Source organism: Podarcis bocagei (genome assembly GCF_964188305.1).
Source record: "Podarcis bocagei genome assembly, chromosome: 10".
NCBI lineage: Eukaryota > Metazoa > Chordata > Lepidosauria > Squamata > Lacertidae > Podarcis > Podarcis bocagei.
In genome coordinates, this window is record NC_138135.1 from 70,441,740 (window position 1) to 70,466,589 (window position 24,850).

At 44.0% G+C, this 24,850-nt stretch overlaps 2 protein-coding genes across 3 annotated transcripts in view; one reads left to right on the forward strand and one right to left on the reverse strand.

The window, feature by feature from the left end:
* Positions 1-888, forward strand: part of LAMB1 (laminin subunit beta 1) — a 54,841-nt gene extending 53,953 nt beyond the window's left edge. For both annotated transcript variants that reach the window (XM_081211391.1, XM_081211390.1), the window contains exon 33: positions 124-888. In XM_081211391.1, coding sequence (XP_081067517.1) covers positions 124-257 — 134 coding nt within the window. In that variant the 3' untranslated portion in view covers positions 258-888. The remainder of the gene's footprint in view (positions 1-123) is intronic.
* On the reverse strand, positions 705-24,061 carry DLD (dihydrolipoamide dehydrogenase). Its single transcript, XM_081211697.1, has 14 exons — positions 23,903-24,061; positions 20,344-20,419; positions 19,283-19,362; positions 17,895-17,963; positions 14,233-14,302; positions 12,826-12,926; positions 11,817-11,960; positions 10,044-10,145; positions 8,972-9,162; positions 6,298-6,468; positions 5,352-5,541; positions 3,485-3,622; positions 2,245-2,334; positions 705-2,083 (listed from the first exon to the last, which is right to left on the reverse strand). Exons 1-14 carry the CDS (start codon positions 23,939-23,941, stop codon positions 2,018-2,020), a joined length of 1,527 nt encoding a protein of 508 aa, XP_081067823.1. The 5' UTR covers positions 23,942-24,061; the 3' UTR covers positions 705-2,017.
* Between the last annotated feature and the right edge of the window lie 789 nt (positions 24,062-24,850).

Genomic DNA, 24,850 nt, shown 5'->3' on the forward strand with positions numbered 1-24,850 from the left:
CAAACTACCCAACATGTAGTGTCTGCTGTTGGAATAACCTGACTCTTCTCTCTCTCTCTCTCTCTCTCTCTCTCTCTCTCTCTCTCTCTCTCCCCCCCCCCCTCGTTTTTTCTTTCTTTGCAGAATTGGAAAACACATATGAAAAGAATCAAAGAATTCTGGAAGACAAAGCCAAGCAAGTGGTGCAGCTGGAAGAAACAGTCCGCAGCCTCTTGCAGGCCATCAGCCAAAAAGTTGCTGTTTACAGCACTTGCTAGTAACTGATTGGAAAATGGAACCAGGAAAAAAAAACCCTTTGGAAAGGGAACGTGTAAATCCAAAGAGAGAGAAATCTTAAACTGACATACATTCTTTTCATACCTTAAGACCTCATAATTTGATTAAATACCAGCTTTAATATCTTAAAACCAAAGACTTTCTCTTTTACTTAATAAACAGTACTTTTGTAACAAAGCATATGATTCATTTAACCAGTGTTACATTCATTATCCTGAAATGGTATTTTAACCCTTTTAAGTACTCTAATAATAAAACCTTAGATGGGAAGTTGATTTCAATTTAAAGAGTTCTGCTTAAGAGATTATGAATGCAGCTCCAGAACTTCCTCTGCTAAGTCAACAGATGTTAAGAAAGTGAAACGCTTAATTCATAAAATAAAGCCATAGAGGACCAAACATTTGCAGAATCAGAGTGAGGGGGAAAGGTGCCTGAAACAAGACAAAAACATAATTTATTTCATTATGTTTTGACTGTCACTGTATCAGGTGCTTGCTTGCCTTAGAACTCCCTGGGACAGGTGCTAATTTTTGCCTGCAAGACATGAGTTTTGATATTATGTATTTGTACTCTTTGGAAAACAGTAGAAAATAAAATACCCTTTTTACATTAGCTGAGGTGTCTGCATGAGTTAAAGGGTGTGTGTGAACCCTTAGGCCCATAAGATCCCTGAACCAGTGCCATCCAGGAAGCAAATTCCGAGTTTTTTTTCTGATCTTCCTCTTGTTTGAACAGATTCATTCCCCCACTATTTCTAACAAAGGAAGAACGCCACCATAAAAATGAGCTGATAATGTACCATGAATTATTTTTATGCAACTCTAGGGACAAGAAAAGGGATCCTCCACCACAATAGAGGTCATGAAACCCAGTATGTGAAGCGCAGGCATAGGGAAAGAAGCAGGGAAACTGCATCATGGATTCTATTACCTGGATTCAGCTGTGCATACAAGCAGAAAGGAAGGAGACTGCTGCTTGCACCTCATGTCAGAGCATTGTGAGAGGACAATGGCGCTAAAGCCAAAAATGTTGATTTGCTTGTGCAACAGCTTTGTATGAACTCTTCCACTTGCCTTCCACACAGTGTATTTTTTTTAATATACCAATTTTTGTTTCTCCAAAAGAACTTGATTTTCTTTCAATAAGTTTCACAAAAACGGAGGTGTGTTTCCATTTTTAAAAAATGTCTCGATACAAATGGCTGTTCACAGAGCAGAACCAGCCGTATCATTTTGTCCTACATATCAAGAAGAGCCGAGACAAAGACTAGCCTTGGTTAAAAAATAACTTTTAAAAGATTGTGACGCGTTGAAACCTATTGCTATCCCTCTCACTGAAATTACCACGACAGCATTGTGCAAAGGTGACAGTGGCATATTTTAAGTATCATGATATTATAGTATCAGTTCCTCAGCAATGACAGAACAGCAACACTGGATAGTATCAACAATTATATTTTGCCCAAGAACATGATGGACTCTTTTAAAGCACGCTAAACCTTAAGCTGTCATTGCTGTAGCTTGTCTTCTGCAGAAACCTAGAATGTACAAACAAGCAAACATACTTAATGTACAGCTGTTGGGTGATTTCCCAACCCCAAATCTGTTTAAATAGCTCATGTTGAAAAGAAAAGTTCACTTAGTTAAGTCCCAGAAGTTTTCAAATGACTCAGCTTTTCACAAAGCCTCCTGTCAGTTTTCAAAGGAAAATATGCTTTGTGCATTAACTGTATCCTTTTGCTTTAGAAATTGATCGCTTTGCCAAATGATGCTGCTAGGTTGGCTTCCCTGAAGGCTTCAGACACAGTCTGTTGAGAACAAAAGAAAGTAATTAGGAAAAGGTAATGGGGGGTCACGAAGAGTCGGACACAACTAAACAACAATGGGGGGGGGGGAACCTTGCAATTATCTGGATCTTCAATTAACCCACAGACAGACAAAAATGACTAGACAGCTCACACCAACTTACTGGATGTGCGTGGCAAACTCTGGCAACATCTTCACATGATGCTCCATATTCCATTGCAAGAGCAGCTTCATTAATCATTTCTCCAGCACCCTGGAGGGGGGGAAAAATTATTATACCAGTAATAAATGTACGAGGAAAAAATTAAAGCAGAGGTACAGAGAACTATAAATAGAGCTCTGTGTATTCTGTGCTTTTACAAAGATTATCAAAATTTGGTGTCAAATCTGATCTTGCGTTAAATGCTTAAGGTAAGCAACTATACACCTAGCAAAGGCTTAGGGCTATCAATGAAATCTTCATTAAATTATGCAAGTACTGATTAAAAAACCCCCACAAGATTTACATATTATACATGTGCATATTTCATCAGCTGCCATCTTTGAAGAGTTATTACCTTGTGAGAGAAAGCAACTGGGGAACACCACTTCTAAGAGGCCATTGGCTTCTTATATTTGTATGTAATAGTATCATAAATCTGGGTCTGGGTGCCTGTTTGCATGCTTTCAAGCATAGCTTCATAGATATAAGGACTCAGGACATGCTATTTAAAAAACACCACCCCCATGAAAGTTGAGACGCTCAGGATGTTTAAAGTTGTACATAAGACCAAATTATATGCTTTTATCACTGCACACAGAGTGCTCTGAACGCAGTGTGCATGATGGGGGTTTTCATGTTCTGGTTTGCTTTTGTTTGTTTTTAAAGAATTGCATTCTGCTGGCGAATGCCATGACTGTCAAAACCTCAGACTGAGAAGCACGGAGTAAGAGAAAACTCATACAACACAAAACTGTGGCCAAGTCCACTGTGCCGCACTTGGTAGTGGCACATGGTAATAGCACACCATGACTGGGGATTTGGGAGCCGGCATGTGAAAAGCCTTAAGTCTGCAATCCAAAAAAAAAAAAAATCAAATTCTGCAGTGCACTAAGTTATGCAAGAAGGCATGTGTTTATTTTAAATGCCCATGAATCCATCATTTGTTGTGGCATTCTTAGGTTATCTTCTTGAATTATGGAAGGAAAAGGTACACAGAACACCAAGAGGCATATAAGAAGAGCAACTGAGCTGTGGTAAACAAAACAGTCTTGGGGATATAAACATTTTTCTGAAGTCTTAACAAGCCACCAGCAAATGAGGCCAGAAGTATACATGGTTGCATATTATGAACTCCTGTCCACCAGAACCAAATAAATTCAAGATTCTGTAGCACTATGTGCAGATTCCGCATAGTACTCACTGCTCCTAAAATATGCGCTCCCAGCATCCTGTCTGTTGTTTTGTGACTTAGCATCTTCACCAAGCCGTCTGTGTCAGCGTTGGTCTTAGCTCGGCTGTTGGCAGCAAAAGGAAACTTGCCAATCTTGTATTCTATCCCCTAAAAAGCAAAAGACAGTTATGAGAAGCTGGACATTAGTTTTTCTGCCAAGTGCAGGAGATAAAAGTATGACTTCTCTGGCAGTACCCTGTGTCTTGGCCAAGTTAGGGAGCGGATGCTCACATCCTGTTCCACACGAAAGTATTTCCTACATAGAAAACTAGGTGTCCGGGAGAGGGTTTTATCCTAGCCGCCTCCCAAACACAAATGTTTTGTGTGGAGAAGCATTCAGTCCTGGAGTCGCAACCCTGCCATCAGATGTGGTGCAGCCCAGTTTACATTTTCTTGAGGTCTGAAGAAGACACAACCATTATAGATCCATGTACAGAAACTGCTGCAATTGCTTAAGAATATGGAGTGGGGAGTGGACACTTGATTTAAGGCAGTGGCGCTCTCAAAACAGCCCCTTTCCCCAAATTGTTTTCTTTCCACTGGGGCTGCTGTAGCAGAACCTTACAGAAAAGCACTTGCTACTTAGGGACAAAAGGCAGGAAAACTGAAGAGCACTCAGAAGACACGTATGACACCACGTATGGTATGTAACATTCAGAACTGCAGCAGCATTGTTTCCAACATCCATGGGGTTCTCACTTCCGCAGGTTTTTAAGAGTGGTTTGTTTCTGGGAGCAGGACTGAACGACATCTATGATTCCTAGCACCTGGCTTTGTGGACTCATGGCTGCTCTATAGCTATCTAAAACAATAACAATAAAATCATGAAAGGCTCCCTCTCCTCTCCGCTATAAACAGAAACACTGATATTCAAGCACATAGTTGCTACTGCCAGATCCATTCTTCTACCCTTTGCTCCAAAAGAAATGCTAGTCCAGTTTGCACATCACATTTAGCTATGGCTAGCTTAGTGTTAGCACACAAGTATTCAGGTACTCACAGTAAAAAAAAAAAAAAATCACATTGCTCCACTCCTCCCCCCAGCTGTTCTGGTGCAGTGTTACTTGCCACTAAGCCACGGTTTGGTTTAGCTTTATGTCGGGACGCAGGCTGGTGGTTTGCCTCCCCTGAACAAACCATGGTTTAATGCAAAAGTTAAAAATAGATTTGAAAAGAAGACTGCACCTCAAATGATCCAAACAAAAAAGGAGAGCAGTGCTAACTGCTGCTGAACTCAAATGCCCTTTTAAAACATGTTGTAGAAAAGGGGGGGTATTGGGTTCTTCTTGTCTTTGGTTTTGTTTTTTATGTTTTTATGTTGTGATTTTATGTGGTCAGACCTGGGGGAGGTATACAAATTTGATAGATAGCTAATAATAATAATAATTCTTTAGTGAAGCTCAAAGCAGTTGAAAGCAAAAAATACCTTCAGGAGTCTGAAAAGTTCTTAAAATTCATGGGTTGTCTGGAGTAAGAGCCTGGAGTTTGGATGGTATTCTAAGCCAGCCTTTCTCAACCTGTGGGTCCCCAGATGTTGTTGAACTACAACTCCAATCACCCCTAGCTTGCAAGGCCAGAGCTCAGGGATGATGGGAGTTGTAGTCCGACAACATCTGGGGACCCACAGGTTGAGAACCACTGTTCTAAGCTAAGCTATGGTTTAACTCTGGGCAGCAGGACTACTGGGTGAGGAGCAAACTGGCCGAGACGTTTGCAGCAAGTACCTGCACAATCATTAAGTTCATGCTTAGCTGTGGTTTGGCTTAGTGACACATGCAAACCAGGGCATAGACACACTGCTCTACTATGAGCAGACAGAAGAAACTCCGAATAGTACCTCTTCTTTCAGCTGTTCCTCCGTTTTTCCTATCCAGGCAACTTCAGGATGTGTGTAAATGACCGAGGGCACACAGTTGTAGTCAATGTGAACTGCACCTCCAGCGATTCCTTCAACACACAAAATACCTTCATCTTCCGCTTTGTGAGCAAGCATCGGTCCAGCAACTACATCGCCAATAGCATAGATGCTGCCAAGTAAAGAAAAACAGGCAGATAGACATAAAAACGTGCACTGTAACAGCAGCGTTTGACCCACTGTCCTGAATATACATGGAAGAGGCTAAAAATAAAATAAAAAATACAACGAAGAGCCAAATCTCTAATCTTATTTGAAACTTTTCATTTTTTCAGGTAAAATAACTTTGAGCTACAGTCTCGTTTTAACCCAAAGGTTCAAATCCCCATGACAGGGTGAGCTCCCGTTGCTCAGCCCTGTTCCTGCCAACCTAGCAGTTCGAAAGCACGCCAAAGTGCAAGTAGATAAATAGGTACCGCTCCGGCGGGAAGGTAAACGGCGTTTCCATGCACTGCTCTGGTTTGCCAGAAGCAGCTTAGTCATGCTGGCCAGATGACCTGGAAGCTGTACGCCGGCTCCCTCGGCCAATAAAGCGAGATGAGCGCCACAACCCCAGAATCAGTCACGACTGGACCTAACTGTCAGGGGTCCCTTTACCTTTAAATGAAGGCCCAAGGTAAACGGGCTTGTTCTTGCCATCCTTTCCTAGCATTTATTAATTATGATTGTAAGCAGCCAAAAGAGGAGATTGTTACAATCTGACACAGTATAAATATTCCTCCACTTAACCAATGCTCCCGCACTAAACTACAACCAGTTTTTATACCCATCTTGCTAATACAACTGAATCTTAAATTTAAACTCAAAATAGCAACTCAGAAAAAACAATTTCCAACAGCCCAACAACCCATCTGATTACTTCACTTACTTTGGGACTTTGGTTTGGAATCTGTTGTTGATCGGGATTCTTCCCCTATTATCTAGTTCAATACCCACATCTTCCAGGCCAAGATTCTTAGTGAATGGGCGCCGCCCGATACAAACCAGAAGTACGTCACAAGTGATCACTTCTGCCTTGCCACCAGCAGCAGCTTCAATCCTGGGGGGAAAGGAGTAGGGCAGTCCTCATGAATAGAGAAGCAACATACTGCTAGTACACCTGTTGTCAATGAATCCTGATCACTCCTTTTTATCTAACAGTTATGGGTCGTTACATGGATAACATGTCAAGGCCCTGCAAAACCACAGCAAATTATAGTTAAACCATACTAGATTTACACATTTTTACGTTCATGTCACAGTAAGTGACTACAGCAGTTCTCCAACAAACAGCTTAAAGGAATGTTATAATCATCTCATTAACTGTCACAACTACACCATGTCTATAATGAAAAGGTGGGATTGTCTCTTAAACCCCCCTTCGAATTGTTTCGACTACGCATTGTCCAGCTCTCTTCTTAATCTTGCCAGCTGTGCCACAAACAATACAATCAAACTGCATAGGAATTTTGTGAAATGCATAGAGTCTACACATCAAGAGTGTAACAAATGCAAGTTTAAACTTTGTGGTTTTTATCCAGCCACCTTAATTCTGAGGGATAAAATATGCAACGCATATAAAATTTTGAACATGTGAACAGGATGCCAATGCCTATTACATTAGAAACATTTCAATTTGTGCAGTGTAAGAAGCATAAGTAACTATCATTATCCAAGATTAGCAGCTCCAAGAGGACTTGTCTGTGTTGTGTGTTTTTTTAAGCATAAACTAATGGATTACGTCACCTATGTCAGTGGTAGCCCTGCAGATGATGGACTCCCAACATCCATCAACCCCATCTAGCCTAGCCAATGGTCAGCAGGGATGCCCAGCCATGAGGCAGGGTGAAGCAGTTACCTCAGGCAGTGGGGGCACCGCCTGCAGAGAAACACCACTGCTTCCAATGAGACTGCAGCAAAATCTCATGAGAGCTCAATGGAACCTGTCACTTTGCATCACAGGTTATGGAGGCTTTGGCAGCAGCGGCACGTGGGAATGGAAACCCAACACAACACTTAAGATGGCACCACATTGGGTGACACTGAAAAAAAATCAATGGACCAGAATAACGTTATTTCAGTGGGTCTACTCCCTGAGCGTGACTCAGACAGCTACAACCCAGTATATTTGATTCTACAATATACACTTTCCATGCCGATAGCTACAGTTCTGTAAACATGTTTCCAGAGATGAAAATATATTTGAAATACCCCAAGAATCAGTCTCATATATAGTAATACCTCCATGAACATCCGTCTTGTCTAGCGTCCATTCCGGCAAATGTCCGCGGCAAACCCCGAAGTACCAGAACAGGTTACTTCTGGTTCCAGTAGTAGATAGGTAGCCGTGTTGGTCTGCCATAGTCAAAATAAAAAAATTCCTTCCAGTAGCACCTTAAAGACCAACTAAGTTAGTTCTTGGTATGAGCTTTCGTGTGCATGCACACTTCTTCAGATACACTGAAACAGAAGTTGCCAGATCCTTCTATATAGTGAGAAGGTGGTGGGAATGGGAGATAGGCAGATAGCTGAGAGAGCCTCTTGACGACTCTTAACGACTGTAATAGGTCTTACAGGAAAAGGCAAGGGGTGGGAAGGTGAGAAATGGTTTAGTTATGTATAGTGAGATAAGAATCCAATGTCTTTGTTCAGTCCAGGTCTTTTCATGGTTTTAAGTTTGGTAATGAGTTGTAATTCAGCAGCTTCTCTTTCCAGTCTATTTCTGAAATTCCTTTGTAGTAAAACAGCTACTTTGAGATCTTGTATAGAATGTCCTGGGAGATTGAAGTGTTCTCCTACTGGTTTCTCTGTTCTGTGATTCTTGATGTCAGATTTATGTCCGTTTATTCTTTGGCGTAAGGTTTGGCCTGTTTGTCCAATATAGAGAGCTGAAGGACACTGTTGGCATTTGATGGCATACACAATGTTAGACGATGAGCAATTAAATAGTCCCGAGATGGTATGTGTGATGTTGTTGGGGCCAGTAATGGTGTTGTCTGGGTGTATGTGGCAGCAAAGTTGGCATCTGGGTTTATTGCAGGCTCTGGGTATAATGTCCAGGCTCATCTCAGCTATCTGCCATTCTCCCATTCCCACCACCCTTCTGAGTAATACCCCTCCCCACCTTCTCACTATATAGAAGGATCTGGCAACTTCTGTTTCAGTGTATCTGAAGAAGTGTGCATGCACACGAAAGCTCATACCAAGAACTAACTTAGTTGGTCTTTAAGGTGCTACTGGAAGGAATTTTTTTATTTAGGTTACTTCTGGGTTTGCCATTCGCACGTGCGCAGAAGCGCTAAACTGCGCTTTGCGCATGTGCAGAAGACAAACCGCTCTGAGCATGTGCACAGATGCGGCACGTTGCCCTGCATCTTTTTTGGCTAGTGGCCGGGGCTCCGGAATGGATCACGGCTGCAAATGGAGGTACAACTGTATATAGGTGCCAGTAATTCCACCACTCCCTTGATCCCAAGTCTGATCTGGGGCTAATTTAGGTTTCATAAACAGAAGACAACCTGTTTCTTTAAGTTACATATTTACATAGTTGCATACATACTTACGAAACATCAATCTTTCCATCGGGTCTCTTGGTAGCACCGGTAACTTTAGTATTCAGTTTAAATTTAAAGCCTTGCTTCTGGAGAATACGCTGGAAGTTCTTAGATATCTCCATATCAATACCCAATCCACCTACATGGCCCAAGAACTCCACAGCTGTCACATCTGCACCGAGACGCTGCCAGACTGAACCCTGCGATGTAAACAAGCCCATTTTTACTTTGATTTTTTTTAAAAAAGCTTTTTTTTAAAAAAAAAGAGAGAGGGAGTGATTTTATAGCTCCTGTGTAGCTTTTGCTACAAATTAATCTGACTAATGGCAACCATGGAAGATTAAACTCCACCAGAAATCTTTAAACAGCCCAGGAATGTTTTGTAATCTTTTGCACAACGCCTGCTACACTTTCATGACAATTTCATGGACCGATAAATTTCCTTAACTAGGAATACAACAAACCAGGAATGGGGAACCTGTGGTCCTCCAGAGGTTATTGGATTGTAACTCCCATCATCTGAGTCCATTGGCCATACTAGCTGGAGCTGATGGGAGTTGGGAATCCAACATCTTCTGGAGGGAAACTTCCAACTGGCTGGGAGCCACAGCTCCCAAATTGGAGGATTCCCAATAGGTCTTGGAATAACAGCAGAATTTTTTATCGTAATCCAAAGGCTTCTAGTCCTGCAGAAGCCCTGCTGTATATCAGCCCTGTGCAAATATTCACTAAGCCCCACGTGTTTTATCGTGCAAGGATGCAAGGCTGCAAACCAGAACGGCCTAGAAATAAAGCCTGGATGGCGTGGCACCTCCACATGCCAGTGGATAGAGAGCTGCTGCTATTTGCACAATTGCTGCCATATGGAAAACTATTTCTGCGATTGCAAGAATCATAACAGCCGTATAAGCAGCCCCTATAGAAGGGCACTGGTTTATTCAACCCACGTTTCCTTAGTACCTTGACTGGTTTGTGTGACTCCCGACAGCCCAATAGACCCCTACAGGCAACTACATGAGGCCCAGAAATATTTTTTCGCATGTCAACTAGGAATGTTAAAAGGAGGTAGAGCACTTCTTACCAGTTCCACACCAATGACTCCTGCACCGATGACCACCATTTTTTCAGGGACTTGCTTCAAAGAAAGAGCCCCCGTGGATGATACAACCGTATCCTCATCAATCTAAACAAAAGAAAAATAATTTCCCCCAAATATGAGACTTTTGCATAAAATCATACACTGTGTATAAAATGCCAACATTTTTTTCAAGCTTGTATGTAAGACAACAGCCATACCACTATTAACACACCCAATTTCCTCTGATCCCAGAAGTGAATATTTAACAGCTACCACACCATGGGGTGTTTAGCCTATTTGTAATTGCAAACGGGATTTGTTGCACAATATATATTTGAGCTAGTTTGCATGTTGCAAACACCTCTGGCCATAAGCAAGAAAAGTTTGACCTGGCCTAATTATGGTTTCTCTGAACTTAACCATGGTTTAATTCAGGGCAGCAAACCACCATTTGAAACCATGTTTTGCTGCTGGCTTACAAATCTTGGCTTCCTATCAAGTGTGGTTTGCTATTACATTTGAACTCAGAAGCCTAGCTTAAGCCTTGTTGTTTTGGTGCACTATTCTTGCCATTCAACTAGTTACATCAGCACAGGACAGAAGCAGCTAGAAAATGAAACCATTCTCCAGACCAAGCAACTCTCGATGGCACTTTTCCAGAAATGATCCTCCTCATTCTGGATTGTATACAAAGTTAGTCACACAAAAGAGACCCCCTGAATGGAATGGGCAGAACCAACTTGGGCCTTTTAATTTCAATGGACTTAAGTGGATACAACTCTTTGCCTAGCAACAGGCTCCCTTCATCACACAAGCCCTCCTGTCTACCTTTGCTGTAGCTGTGCAAGGTGAAGGGACCTCAGCCTAATTTGCCAGCACATGCAACTCATGTCCTAGCAAACTACAGTGGTGCCCCGCAAGACGAACGCCTCGCGAGACGAAAAACTCGCAAGACGAAAGGTTTTTTTGTTTTCGAGTTGCTTCGCAAGACGAATTTCCCTATGGGCTTGCTTCGCAAAACGAAGCTTGCCCCTGCACCCCGGACCTCTTTTGAAGCAAGGGGCGGCGGGGAGAAGATCGCTTCTCCCCGTTGCCAGCCCCGCAATCTCCGGGGACAGAGGGGAAGGCGTGCGCGCGCCTTCCCCTCTGTCCCCGGACCCCTTTTGAACCAAGGGGCGGCAACGGGGAGAAGCGATTCTCCCCGCTGCCCCTTCCCTTGCTTTAAAACAGGTCCGGGGACAAAGGGGAAGGCCCGCGGCGCTTCCCCTCTGTCCCCGGACGGTCTCCATAGAAACGCATCGATTGATTTTCAATGCATTCCTATGGGAAACCGTGCTTCGCAAGACGAAAAACTCGCAAGAAGAAAAAACTTGCGGAACGAATTAATTTCGTCTTGCGAGGCACCACTGTAGCATAATTCTTACACCTATGGAAGGTAACATAAATAACACTGAAAACAGAAGCAACAAAGACTACTAATGTTCCTATTTGACAGCCCTGTCACTGGAAAATTATAACTTGTTACTGCAACATATTAAAAGACCAAACAATGGCACCTGAGGGTGCTGCAGGGGTAGAAAAGGGTTAAGAATTTCTGATCCCAATACAATGTTAGGCATGTATCTGATTGAGGGCAGGGAGAGGGAGGAAGATTTCTTGACTCAGGGCATGCCAAGCACAGCTGAAAATTTGGGTTTGCTGGCCCGTTTTTGCAGTCTATCAATGGCAAGTAAGCAGTGAGCACACCAGTAAAAAAGTTTAAAAATCAAGTCATACCGTAATTCCCGGGAAAGGTGTTACTTCTGAGCCAGTGGCTATGAGGATGTTCTTTGTATTAATGACCTGATTGCTGCCGTCATCTTTCGTTGCAGTGACCTGGTTTTTGCCAGTTATTTTTCCAAACCCAGAAACATGTGTCACCTGCAAAAAAGAAAGCTCTTGTTAAACAAAATTAACTAAGAAACATTTCAGGTTGCAGCAATGCTATTCTTTACCCTGTTTAAAAGGAGGCACTGAAATCTGATACACAGAGGCTGATGGAGTAAAAAGCTTTTTGTATTTTTTGTGACACAGGGCACACATGAGATGTTTCAGTTTTTTATTGTGGCACACACTAGTGTTTTTAATCTAAGCAAACAACTCTTTAAGTTTCCGTGCATTTAATGAGTACAACTTTATCCTATCAGCATGCGGGTCCCAGTGATTCCCAAGAACACCCAAGAGGACGCCAGCCAGCCACCTGTTTTTAAAAGTGCGAAGAAAGTATATAAATCAGTATCTTCACTTTGAAAAGAAGCTTGGCCTACATATGGAGCAGATTAGATGGCTGGCAAGCCTTTAAAGAATGGGGGAAACTGTAAACAGCACACATATTGATGGGGTTTCCACCTTCAGCAGTTGCTAGTGGATATGCAGCCCATGATATCCTAACCAAGTCAGGAAAACTTCATCCTGTGGTTCTTCGGGGATATATTTGACCATGTTCAGACTATATATCTGAGCAAAAGGAGTTAATTATTGCTCTGGCTTCTCTCGCCAAGAACTATCAGTTTAGATTTGAAGATGGGATTAAAACCACTAATCTCTGGGCAATAGCCAACGTGAATCACCCTCAGGCAACATCCATCAATTTCAATGGGTCCACTCCCTGTAAACTGGGCTGCCGTCCTGACAACCACTTATAGAAAAGCGGCAACTTACACCAGCATCAACTTCTAAAGCGACTAAGAAATGGCCAGGAATAGCGCAAGCAGTAAACTGCTTTTGGTTCAGAGTCCAGACGTACCTTGTTCTGTTTAAACAAGTGAGCAATTCCCCCTGTTAAGGCCTTGACTGCACCACTTTTCTGCTCCATCATCTTCTCTAAATTCAATTTGAGTCCTGTAACTATATAAATATGTTTCCAGTTACAGATGGGTAGCCGTGTTGGTCTGCCATAGTCAAAATAAAAAAATAAAAAAATAAAAAAATAAAAAAAAATTAAAAAAATTTAAGGTGCTACAGGAAGGAATTTTTTTATTTTATATAAATATGTGCAAACGTAACAAAGTCTTTATTTTTGCAGACCTAAGCACATGGCAAAGTTCTTACAGTTCTATTAGATGCACTATTATTCCAAGCTTTTAGTGGAAGATGTATCCTTTATGCTGCTGGTGATATCTTAATTGCTTTTTTACCGATAGACTATTCTGTAACATTTTGGACTTAGTAATTCTAATTTGTTTTACTTTTCATTTGTTAACTACCTTGAAAGCACTATTAAAAGGGGGGATACAAATGTCTTGAATAATAAAACAATGTTCAGTTTATTTATCATTTCAATTTATCCAGTTAAAAGGTGTCTCTGATTTTTCTTAAATAAAGCCCTCCTCCCCTTTCCTTCACATAGGAGAGCATGCCTCTTCTAAGAAGATGCCTGTTGCAAGAAACGTTTAAAATGTTAGGGTTATTTCTGTGAATTCAGAAGACAGGTTAATACATACAGCATGGCATGGTGACTAAAAGAAAGAGAAGCAGACCTATAAAATTGGCTTAAATATATATTTTCTAATGATTTAAGTTTGCTTAGATCAGAATCAAGACCATAGTCATGGAATGACCTGACTCTTTCAGGCTGCTTCCCTGAATTTTTAGCTTTCATTTAGAACAAAACTGAAAGGCAAGGCTTCAAAAGCCAAAGAACATTCTGCTTTTTCATGCAGAGGGTGGAAGAACATTGCTTATTCTCCCACCTGCTCTAAATCAAGCAGTGATTTATCAAATCCCACCCACAGGAGCAGCTTGGGGAACGGAACACAGGGCTGCACCAGGAAGCATGTGAAAGCCCTGCTGTGCGCAAGGAATGTTAAGCACAATTCTTTCTATCAAAATTTAAGTCTTTTGCCCTTTCCTCTACAGACAAGAGCAACTCGCGGACAATATTCTACCCAGTAGCTTAGACCAAAGTAATGTACAGGTTTCCAGCTAAGTATTGGCCTGGCAAGTTTCTGGGGATATATAATTTTAATTTAATTAACATTATTTAATGCACTGCATCCTGTTAAATATGCAGAGTAGACTCCCTATATTTAGGGCTTTACACTATCTTAAGAGGATGCTAACCCAATATCCAATCCCGTAAATTATCTCACTACGCACTAGCACAGCAGAACCAGGATATTTGGAATGTCAACAGATGGTATTTCATACTTACCCTCAATTCCTCTACTAGCAAAGTCTTTTCCATGGGCCAAATGATACAGGTGTGAATTGTTCAGCAAGGCCTGTAACATAAAACAAAATTAAACTAAGCATGCAATTTCCACAGGGGATATTGTACTAAAAGATTACTGAAGTTCAGGAGTGGCTAACGTGCAGCCTTCCAGATATCGTTGGACTGACTGGGGCTGATGGGAGTTGGAGTCCAACAACATTTGGATGAGCATGGGTTAAGTCACCCTTGCTATAGTATGACATCCCTACTATTTATCCTAAGATCAGAATGAAGTAATTTCACATTGCTTTTCAGGAAAACACCACCATGTTCAGCACTTGATGCCTGCAGTATCAAGTGAATGAATGAATGGAAGTCAGAATGGACTACATAAGTTTCCACAAAGAACTTCCTAATCAATTCACATTATCTCAAATGCAATGTTATTCAAGGGAGTCAGTTCACACAATCAGCTGCTTCTCACGAAGTAATCAAGTGACACAGGTGCATGTGTGAACCAATGCTCCAATGATACATCTTTGTAACTTTCGTGGGTCAGCAAACTAAGGTCTGCGGCCCGGATCGGGCCCAACTGCCTTCTAGATCCGGCCCGTGGACGGTCTGGGAATCCAGGCAGCCGTCATAGCGCACACACGATGGTTTTTGCAACTCAGCCAGCCTTGGGGGTCAAAATGAGGCGGACAGCTGCTCGAGACAAGCCCCTTTTCCGTTCGTCACGCCCGCACAGCAATCTTTTCTTCTGGGGTGGGGAAGAGGGAAAAGGAGCGACAGTTTGGATTTCCACCATGGAGCTGCCAGTGACTGACTTCAGGAAGGGCAGTTATGGCGGCAGGGGCTCAGAGGTGCCTCGGGAGCGGCGCTCGCCAGTGTCTGTGGCGACGGTGCCTCCTGCCGGAGGAAGCAGTGAGAGCCTCAGTGGCTGCACTCTGAAGCAGTTCTGTGCCCTGCTGGGGAGGCCACTCATTAGCTACATGGAAAAGCAAACAGCCGCTGCCCCGTCTTCCCTCACGTGGGGAAAAGAACATTTTTGCTTGAGCGGCGCTGGCCTGACTTAGCGTAGCCAACGGCTTTTCCCTTGACCCACGCATGCGCACACGCTCTCCAGAGCTGACAGGAATGGTGCGCTTACCTCAGCCCCCACTATGAGAGAAATAATAACTGTCAACACGTAAAACACAAAGGAAGCAGTGTGGGTGTATGAGGGAACACCCCCTCCCCACCAAAAAATACACACATTTGGGCAACGTTTGGGTTGGTCCCAATAAGGGTTTTTGCCAAAAATGCAGGTCATAATCATGGCAACATATAGTGCAGCCCCCCACAAGGTCTGAGGGACAGTGGACCAGCCCCCTGCTGAAAAAGTTTGCTGACCCCTGAGCTGGACACTTAAAAGCAACTCACTTTCACAAAATCATCAGGAATTAATCAACAACACAAAGGAGCAATATCAACTCAGCAGCAGCATAAGGTTAGTGTTTGGCATTAATTCTACCCAATTAGTTGGGAAGTCACAAAGATTCTCAAAGAAAATGATACTTCAGATTCCAGAATAAAAAGACAACTACTTTCTTTGTATCATATTTGCTCCTGTGGACATTCTATGTCTAATTCCAGAAGTAAAGCTGTGCACTTTTTTTTTTTTTTTTTTGCTGGCTGTGGATCACCTAATAAACTTGTTTGGTTCTATAAATAAAAGCACATACATAACTGAGATTTTAATAACTGTAGTCTTACCCCTACAGGTAAATTTAAAGGGGGGGGGAATATTAGACAGCACCAGTGCCATATTATGAAAATTGAAGCCTTAGTAGAAAGCCTCATTAGCCTGCTCTTTAATCTGACCATGATCAAAACAGCCAAACCCCCACTGTCAGAAAAATAATATTCAAGTGTAGGGTCAAATACTGTTCCACAACCTATCAGGCATGCTGCATAGTTTAAGAACATCTGGTCTAGAGTATACTTGGCTAGATGCATCATGCACAGCAGCCAAACCCAGCCTCCAAGGCCTAGATTAAATAAAATAGTATTTATTTATCTTATATATTTGTATTTTGTATTTTATAGTAGAGTTAGCTGCTGCTTGTTAGGCCCCATGATTAAATCTTGATGGCCAGGTTGACTTAAATAACAAATGTGCTGGCAAAGAACTGACTACCAGATCCTGGCAACAACCAGCCATTTAAGGTGAAACCGCTTTTCCTTTCTTCTGCTGAGGAGGATATAATCCCATTAAAAACTGAATACAGTGGTACCTCGCAAGACGGAAAACTCGCAAAACGAAAGGGTTTTTGGTTTTTTGAGTTGCTTCGCAAGACGATTTTCCCTATGGGCTTGCTTTGCAAGACGGAAACGTCTTGCAAGTTTGTTTCCTTTTTCTTAAAACCGTTAATACAGTTGCGACTTGACTTCGAGGAGCAACTCATAGCACGCGGTGTGGTAGCCTTTTTTGAGGTTTTTGAAGACTTTGGTGGTTTTTGAAGCTTTTCCAAAACTTTTCCGACACCGTGCTTCGCAAGACGAAAAAAACCGCAAGACGAAAAAACTCGCGGAACGAATTAATTTCGTCTTGCGAGGCACCACTGTACTAATATCTGTTACATTTCCACCCTGCCCTTCCTCCAAGGGCTTCAGGTACCTGATTCTCCCACATCCATTTAATCCTCACAGCTACAATTCACGTAAGGTCACTCTTGAGTTTCCATGCTCAGCCTCTCTGTCCTAATTATGGTCTGACACACTAGCCAACACACCAAAGGGACTGCAAAACGACAATTCATGGCTTCTCATACTGTGGGACCGTATTGGCTGTGAGTCCTGGAAGACCTGATCCCTGCCTTTTCCCACTTGGCCTGACTGACTCCAACAACAAAAGCTGAGGCTGCTGAACAGACTCTTGGGAAGGGCTACTGTTTAGGAGTTCTTGTTGCTGTTATTGATATTGAATTTTTTTGTATCTTTATTTTTAGATCTTCTATTAATTATGTGGAATTTTTTTCAGTTCAGCTGTGTACAGGGCCATTTTGGGCATATGCAGCGCTAAGGTGCAAAAAAACTGCCCAGCGCCCCCATTTTGGAGGGGGAGGCCAAAGTTGTTGAGCTTTTTCTAGGGGGGCAGCTCAGAGTTTTTGAGCTTTTGAGGGGCACGCAACTCTCTCCCATGCCACTGGAAGCTGCACCAATCCAGGCACGCAGGAGGGCGGAGCCGACTGGCTACCTCAGTGCCCGCAGCAGAAAAGCCTGTGACGTTCCAATGGGTGGTGGTGGCTGTCGGCTGGCCTGGCTCTTCAATCCCGGACTCCAAATCTCAGCCCTGGACTCTCGCCCTGTCGCCCCTGAGAGCCTGGTGCCTGGGTGCCCTGCACCCCAGGGTTTATGGGTAAGCCAGCCCTGGCTGTGTACTTTTTGAAGAGCTTTATTTATTTATGACTACTTCTGTCATGCTTGTGATTATATAAATCTTTTCTTGGCTTTAACTATGGAAAGGCAGCATGCAAATAAAATGATGATGACAACGATTTGATTAAGTATTTTCCCACCATGAAGCTGATGAGCCCCAGTAGAACTTCTGTGCAAAAATGAATGTAGATGTTCCTCCAATCTAGATACAGCACAAGGTGAGAACTAAAAACTCTACCTACCTTAGAAGGTATGCATCCCACATTCAGACAGGTCCCTCCTAGTGTTGCATTCTTCTCCACACAGACAGTCTAAGAATTAAAAGGAAAAGGAATTTTCATAAAACAGTCTCCCCTCCATAGATCAAATAGGCCACAATGGGTTCCTACACTTTTATTTTCAAACAATTCATTCTTTTTTCTTTCTTTTTTTAGAATACTCCTATAAGCATTTTTTCTAATAGCAAAACATTCATTTTGTTAGACAGCTCCCATTGTTCCTAACCAATGGCTCTTCTGCCCAGGGCTGATCAGAGTTGGATTGCAACAACATCTAGCAACTCATACGTTCTCCATCACTGCTAGAGAGAAACAGAGCATCACAGATCTCCTTCTGAAATGTCTGATATAACCTTATCTGATTCAAAGACACCATTATTGTCTACTACACTGGTACCTCGGGTTAAGTACTTAATTCGTTCTGGAGGTCCGTTCTTAACCTGAAATGGTTCTTAACATGAAGCACCACTTTAGCTAATGGGGCCTCCTGCTGCTGCTGCGCCGCCGGAGCACGATTTCTGTTCTCATCCTGAAGCAAAGTTCTTAACCCAAGGTACTACTTCTGGGTTAGCGGAGTCTGTAACCTGAAGCGTATGTAACCCAAGGTACCACTGTACATAATAAAAGCCACATCTCTATATGAAAGAGACACACTGCTGAAGAGTTTATTCTTAAAGCTTTTATTTCAAAATCAGCCTGCTATAATGTGTATTCTCTATTTATTAGATGTATCTCGTATATTTAGCCTCCTATCTGTGCCAAGTGAAGTCTGCACATTACCTTTCCAATGTGACGCGGCTTTTGTTCAACAAACAACTCTTTCCCCCAAGTTTGTATAGCAGGTTCTTTAGACTGCAGGCAATTCAGAAGATCACAAGGGATCCTGCTGGATCAGGCAAATGTCCCATCTAGTTGAGCTTTCTCACAGTAGCCAACCGGATGCTGATGGGAAACCCGTAAGAACCAAAAGCGCTCTCCCCCTTCCAGTTTCCAGTAACTGGTATTCAAAAGCATACTGCTTCTAACAGGTAGTCTTGCCCTCAATGAAATTGCCTAATCCAGGCATAAGCAAACTCAGACCTCCAGATGTTTTGGGACTACAACTCCCATCATCCCTAGCTAACAGGACCAGTGGTCAGGGATGATGGGAGTTGTAGTCCCAAAGCATCTGGAGGACCGAGTTTGCCTATGCCTGGAATCCTCTTTTAAAGCCATCCAATTTGCATCTTCAAGATACAGGCGGCAAAGCTACAAATGGTCGTCTTCCTTTTGACTTAATTGCAAGAACCACAACTGCAAGATTATCTGCGCCACGGCTATATTATGCGATTCTTCTCATCCTGTTTCCTTACCTTAAAGCCAAGTTGAGCAGCTTTGATTGCTGCAACATACCCCCCAGGGCCAGATCCAATGACAGTAACATCGGCATCAACTGACAGAAAAAGATGTCAGATGTTTATAAGATGTGGAAGATGTAAGAAAATATTTTACATTAAAAAAATTTCCAGTCAAATATTTCAGACAGAAAAAGAGATCACACCATTGAAGCAGATCCACTGAAATCAACGAACATGACTAAGTCCCCTTTTTTCAGTGGGTCTGCCCAGAGTATCTTTCTTGGATACAATCCCTCTACCTATTCTTTAAAATGGGAGAAAGAAAGCAATGCAATTCTTTCCATTTAAAAAGAAGAAAGTTTCTGAACATGTACCAGTGCTGCATTAATTTTGATTGGAATGCAATCAAAGTCCACTTGCATGTGTTCCAATGCAATTAATTGCACATACTTAAGAGATGTATGAGGACATTTACATGATTACATATTTATTAAAATTATTTATATACTGGCTTAAAACCAGAAGTTACCAAGACAGTGTACAACATAATAATGCAAGATAGTCCACTAAAAGATATTTCAGTAAAAAAAAGCCTACAGGAACAATAACAACTGATACAACAATCCAAGTAAGCAATCTGACCGATCAGTCTTCCATGGCTACAGAATTGTTATTTATCATCATCTTTTTTATTATAGCTAAAATCACAAAAATACATCGGTAAGCTTGAAGTATTGCAACACAATGTTTGTGGTATCTCAGCTGTATTTTCCTTTTAAATACATGGAAAAGGGGCCTGATCCTTTCCAGTCACTACTTCCATGTATCTTGAAGGAAAACAATTTTTTTTTTTTTTTTTGCTCTTCTGGAATCTGCATTGCTACCACAAAAAAATGTGGAGAAGCAATCTTCATGTGTTGGTCAGGCAACGATGCAACTTTTCACAATGTAGTAACATCTTAATAATCCTGAGGAACATCACATAGGCAGAAATGGCGGAACAATGACCCAAAATATTTAAATGTACAGTTTGATGTGGCTATTGAATGTAATGTTTAAAGTTACATAATATTTACCTTGGTCAGCATAGGTTCTTAAAGGCACTACAGAAATGCCTTGTAAGCCAGGCTGGATCCGGTTAAAATGGCTTCTCTGATTTGAAAAACAAGAAGAAATAAATTTATGTTCTCCATTAAGGATAGTTTATGTATTAAAGAAACAAACAAATTGTTACAGGATTAACTAAACTCATTAAAATTCAAAATTCATTTTAAAACCTTCACTTGTACTCCCACTTTAGTTCCTAAGGAATCATACTTTCTATGGGTCATTTCCTTCTTCAGATCCTCAATATCTGTATTTATCATTTGAAACAACTAGGGTGGGGTGGAAATTATCACAGTGTATTGGTAAAAACCCTGCCTCACTTGTGTGATTTCTGCACACTAAGGAACACTTTTGTTTACTATGCATCATTAGCTGCTGGAGTTAGAAAAATAAATGTTGGGAAAGTTCCACTCAAATCTATTTTAATGAGCACCTATTCTGAACACTGCCTTTCACTACTGATAGGAAGTGGCAAAGTCTATGTACAGATAAATCCACAAGTCAACACTTCCTCACTTCTTTTTGACCTCTGACTTATTAGAAAATACAAAGACTGACAACTTTTGAACACCAAAGGTCTCTGTGGAACATGCAAAAGGCCTCGCAGACCGCCTGGCATCTCTTATCATACTCTCTAGTGCAGAACAGCTAACAAAATATGTCCTTTATTTCAGAATACGACAGAAGAAGAGCCTCTTCTTTTTGAATTCTCCTCCTGGAAAAGTCAAAGGAATAAGCCTCTCTACCAGGCTCAGACGCAGATGCCGTAAAAAGAAACAAGTAATGCAAAGTAGAATTAAGTAGATCAAAGGATTGCCAAGTCAAAGGGGGCTTCTTGTTTTTTTTTAAAGAGATGGTAAGAATAAATTTGCAGGAAGCTGCTGCAATCCCCCTCTTATCAGCCCATGTTTCTTGCTTAGGTTTGCTACAACCACATACAAAGATGCCAAGCCCATTCACCACCCACAAGCACAGGCAGCATGGCTTGGTGGTCAAAACAGTAGCAGAGTCCTCCTTGCCTCTCTCAAACTACCCTGACACCTTCTCCTCAGCTAAGGGGGAACTTAAAACCCACCCCAGCAGAGAGAGAAGCAGCAGCATATACCGTATTTTTCACTCCATAAGACACACTTTTTTCCTCTTAAAAACTAAGGGGAAATGTCTGTGCGTCTTATGGAGCGAATGTGGGGTCCCTGGAGCTAAATTGCCAGAGTGCGGCACGCTCCTGAGCCGCTCCTTGGGGCTGGCGGGGGAAACCCGGGCTTCCCCAGTCAGCCAGCCCTGACAGCGCTCCCTCTAGCTGTTCTAGCTTCTGCCATAGCGGCGCGAAGCCTCCGCAGGGCAGCGGGGAGCCTTCATCCCGCTGCCCTGCGGAGGCTTCTCACGGCTATCCCTGGCTTTTGTCGGAGGTGGGGGAAGGGACACAGCACGTGGCTCTGTCCCTTCTCCCACCTCCCGCAAAAGTCCCCAAGAGCCATCCTCCCTTTAAAGAGTGTGCGGCTCTTGCAGGAGGTGGGGGGAAAGCCAGGAGGGCAAGAGGGATCGGTGCGCACCGATCCCGCTTGCTCTCCTGGCTTCAGGGATAGCCCCGCAAAGCCTCCTGAGTGAAGAGGGAGGAGCGTTCCCTCTGTTAGGATATTTCCGTTCCACCTTAAAAGGGAGCAGGATGTTTGTGTCACAGCCTGCGTATTTCCTGTTCACAGGATGTTTATGTTTGCTGTTGCTTTCGTTTTCTCTCTCTGTCGAAGACACTGATGCAGACAGTCATGTCTTTCTTTGTTATGATCAACGCTGAATAAAAGCTTGTAAATAATGCTTTCCTGAGTGCGACTTCTGGCTGTGCATTATCTGCTGATAAGAGTGTGCATGAGCCCTGGAATGTGGCAAGGTATTTTCAGGAAACTCGTGTCGTTAATTGCTGATACTGCGTGACTACGGGAGATCAATGGATCGTCCGGCAGCCGGCTTGGGGGCCATAATGGACTTTATCTCCCTGGCAGTATCCCAACACCCTCTTAGCTCAGGGTGCTTTGTGTTGCTTTCTTATTTCTTGTTTTCCTCCCCTAAAGAGCATCTTATGGTCCGGTGTGTCTAATAGAGCGAAAAATATGGTATACTGCAGCCTACACTAGATGCAAGGTGCAATACACCTGCTGGGATAGCTCAGTCAGTACAGCATGAGACTCTTAAACCTTAGGCTCATGGGTTCGAGCCCCCCATTCGGCAAAATATTCCTTCATTGCAGGGGGTCGGACTAGATGGCACTCATGGTCCAATTCCAACGCTGCAATTCTATGAAATGGCCACCACAGCACTAACAGCTGTTGGGCTTTTGAAGTTTTGTGGCCTTCTCTTCTCTCCTCTGCCCTGCCCCAACGCTCCATGTGAATAACAAGCTGGAAAGGGCAGCTTCGTCTTCTTGTTGAAATCCATCTGTCTTGGGAGGCAATTGAGTTGTGCATCTTTGGGGGTGAAATCAAACCAGTGGGACAGCTGCAAAGTTTTGTTGCTGCTCTGGAGCAGATGACAGCGTACAGTTGTTGTGCTGCTGCAGCAGCAGCAATAAAAACTTCACAGCGGCGAATAAAACTTCTTATTCCTGCCCCACCCAATAAAACAGCTAGCGCTGTTTGCAAAGCTAAGCAGGGTCCAGTATGGTTTCAAACTGGATTTTTTTTGGGGGGGAGGGGAGAGCTGCAAGTTGAGATTCTTACATTGCAGGGAATTGGATTTAGATGACTCTCCGGATCTCTTGCAACTCTACGATTCCATGATAAAGGAACACACAAAAATTATCTTACACCAAACAGTGTTTGGTCTGGGATGGCTAAATTGATAGAGCAAGTGATGCTCCAGCTCAGGGCAGTGGATTCGAGCCCCACGTTGGGCAAAAGATTCCTGTAGTGCCGGGGGTTGGACTAGATGCTATGCCCTTTTAAAATATGGCTCTTTGGGGGGGGGGGTGTTACTGGGTTGTTGTTTTTATTTTGATTATATCTGTTGTGGATTTATCTGTTGACCTTGTTCTGTGAAGCGCCCTGAGACCTTCGGGTAGAGGGCGGTATATAAATTCACTGAATAAAATAAAATAAAAATAGATGACCCCCGTGGTCCCTTTCCAACTCTGCAATTCAGACCACACGGGCTGATCACCGCCTAAAGCACAGCTCTTTCTTCGGCCTCAGGGCGCCCCACGTCGCCGCACTATGACCCCTGGCCCACCGGCCTCGGGGAGGCTGTAGCCCCGACGGGACTCCCAAGGGGGGAGCACAGCGGCCTCCTCGGCGGGCGGCCGATTCCCCCTCACAGCCGCGACCTGGAGGGGCTTCCCGCCCGCGAAGCAGGTGCTCCGCCTCGGAGCTTCCCCTGTTGAACAGCTGCCTGCCAGAGGCGCCAAGACCCGACCGGGCCCAAGGTCGGAGCGCGGCCTCGCCGGGGCGTCGCCTGAGCTGCCGCCCGCCCTCTCGCCCGAGGCAGCGGTGAGGCCCGCCACTCCTCCTCCCCGCCCGCCCCCCTCCGGGCCGCTACCTGGGCGAGAGCGCAGTAGACGCGGCTCCAGCTCTGCATGTCGGCCTCGTTCGGACAGCGTCGCCGCCGCCTCAGCGCCAAGCACCTTCAAGGTTCGCCCTTCTCCGCCCGGCGCTCTCCGAGGCGGCTGCGGCGACGAGTCGCGCAGGCGCGCGGCGGGGAAGCGAAGCCGGCCTCCGCGCGAATGCCAGGTCTCGGGAAAGGGCACGCCGAGCGTGCCCACCCCACCCCCCTAGCGGAGGAGGTCTCCGAGTGCAGCAGAAGTCCGCGCAGGCGCAGGAGGGGAACGTGAAGCCTCGCGCAGACGACAGGTCCCGGAAAAGGGCACGCAGCGTACCCACCCACCCCCTAGCGGAGGAAGTCTCTTAGCGCAGCCCCGGCGCGAGCAACAGATGCTCGCGCAGGCGCGCGGCGGGAAAGCGAAGTCGCCGGCCTCTCGGCGAACGCCAGGTCCCGGAAAAGGGCACGCAGCGTGCCCCACCCTCCTAGCAGAGGAGGACGTCTAGCGCGGCTCGCGCAGGCGCACGAGGGGGACGTGAAGCCGGCGCCGCCCGAAGGGCAGCCCCCGCGGCGATTAGGCGCCTGGGATGCTGAGTGGGCCTTGCGCCTCCTAGAACGGTGCCTCCTAGAACGCCTAGAACTGTGGCGTTGCCGAGGAACCCATGGCAACCCTCTGCCATGCAGGAATCTGTGCAGGACAATGTGGTTTAAGCGCGCGGCTCTGCACTTACATTTCAAGACGGATAGCCGTGTTAGCTTGTTGGCAGCGGGAAGAAAACAAAAGCGAGTCGAGGTTAACACATGTATTAGTCACGTGTGGATGAGGCATGCTTGCGCCCAGCAGCAGGAAACAAGCTAGGGTCCCTGGGCAATTAAGATACTAATTAAAATCTGCTGTGGTTTCAAGGCTGCAATCCTCTCTTCAGGAAGAAAGTTTTATTGCACATA

What these genes read in the sequence shown, in the direction of transcription:
- DLD (XM_081211697.1), bottom strand. Translation starts at nt 23,941, where the DNA reads ATGCAGAGCTGGAGCCGCGTCTACTGCGCTCTCGCCCAG. An exon ending in TGCTAGTAGAGGAATTGAGG is followed by an intron (nt 12,927 to 14,232) that starts GTAAGTATGAAA and finishes ATATTTATATAG; the next exon opens with TTACAGGACTCAAATTGAAT. An exon ending in GAGTTTGCCACGCACATCCA is followed by an intron (nt 2,084 to 2,244) that starts GTAAGTTGGTGT and finishes TGTTCTCAACAG; the next exon opens with ACTGTGTCTGAAGCCTTCAG.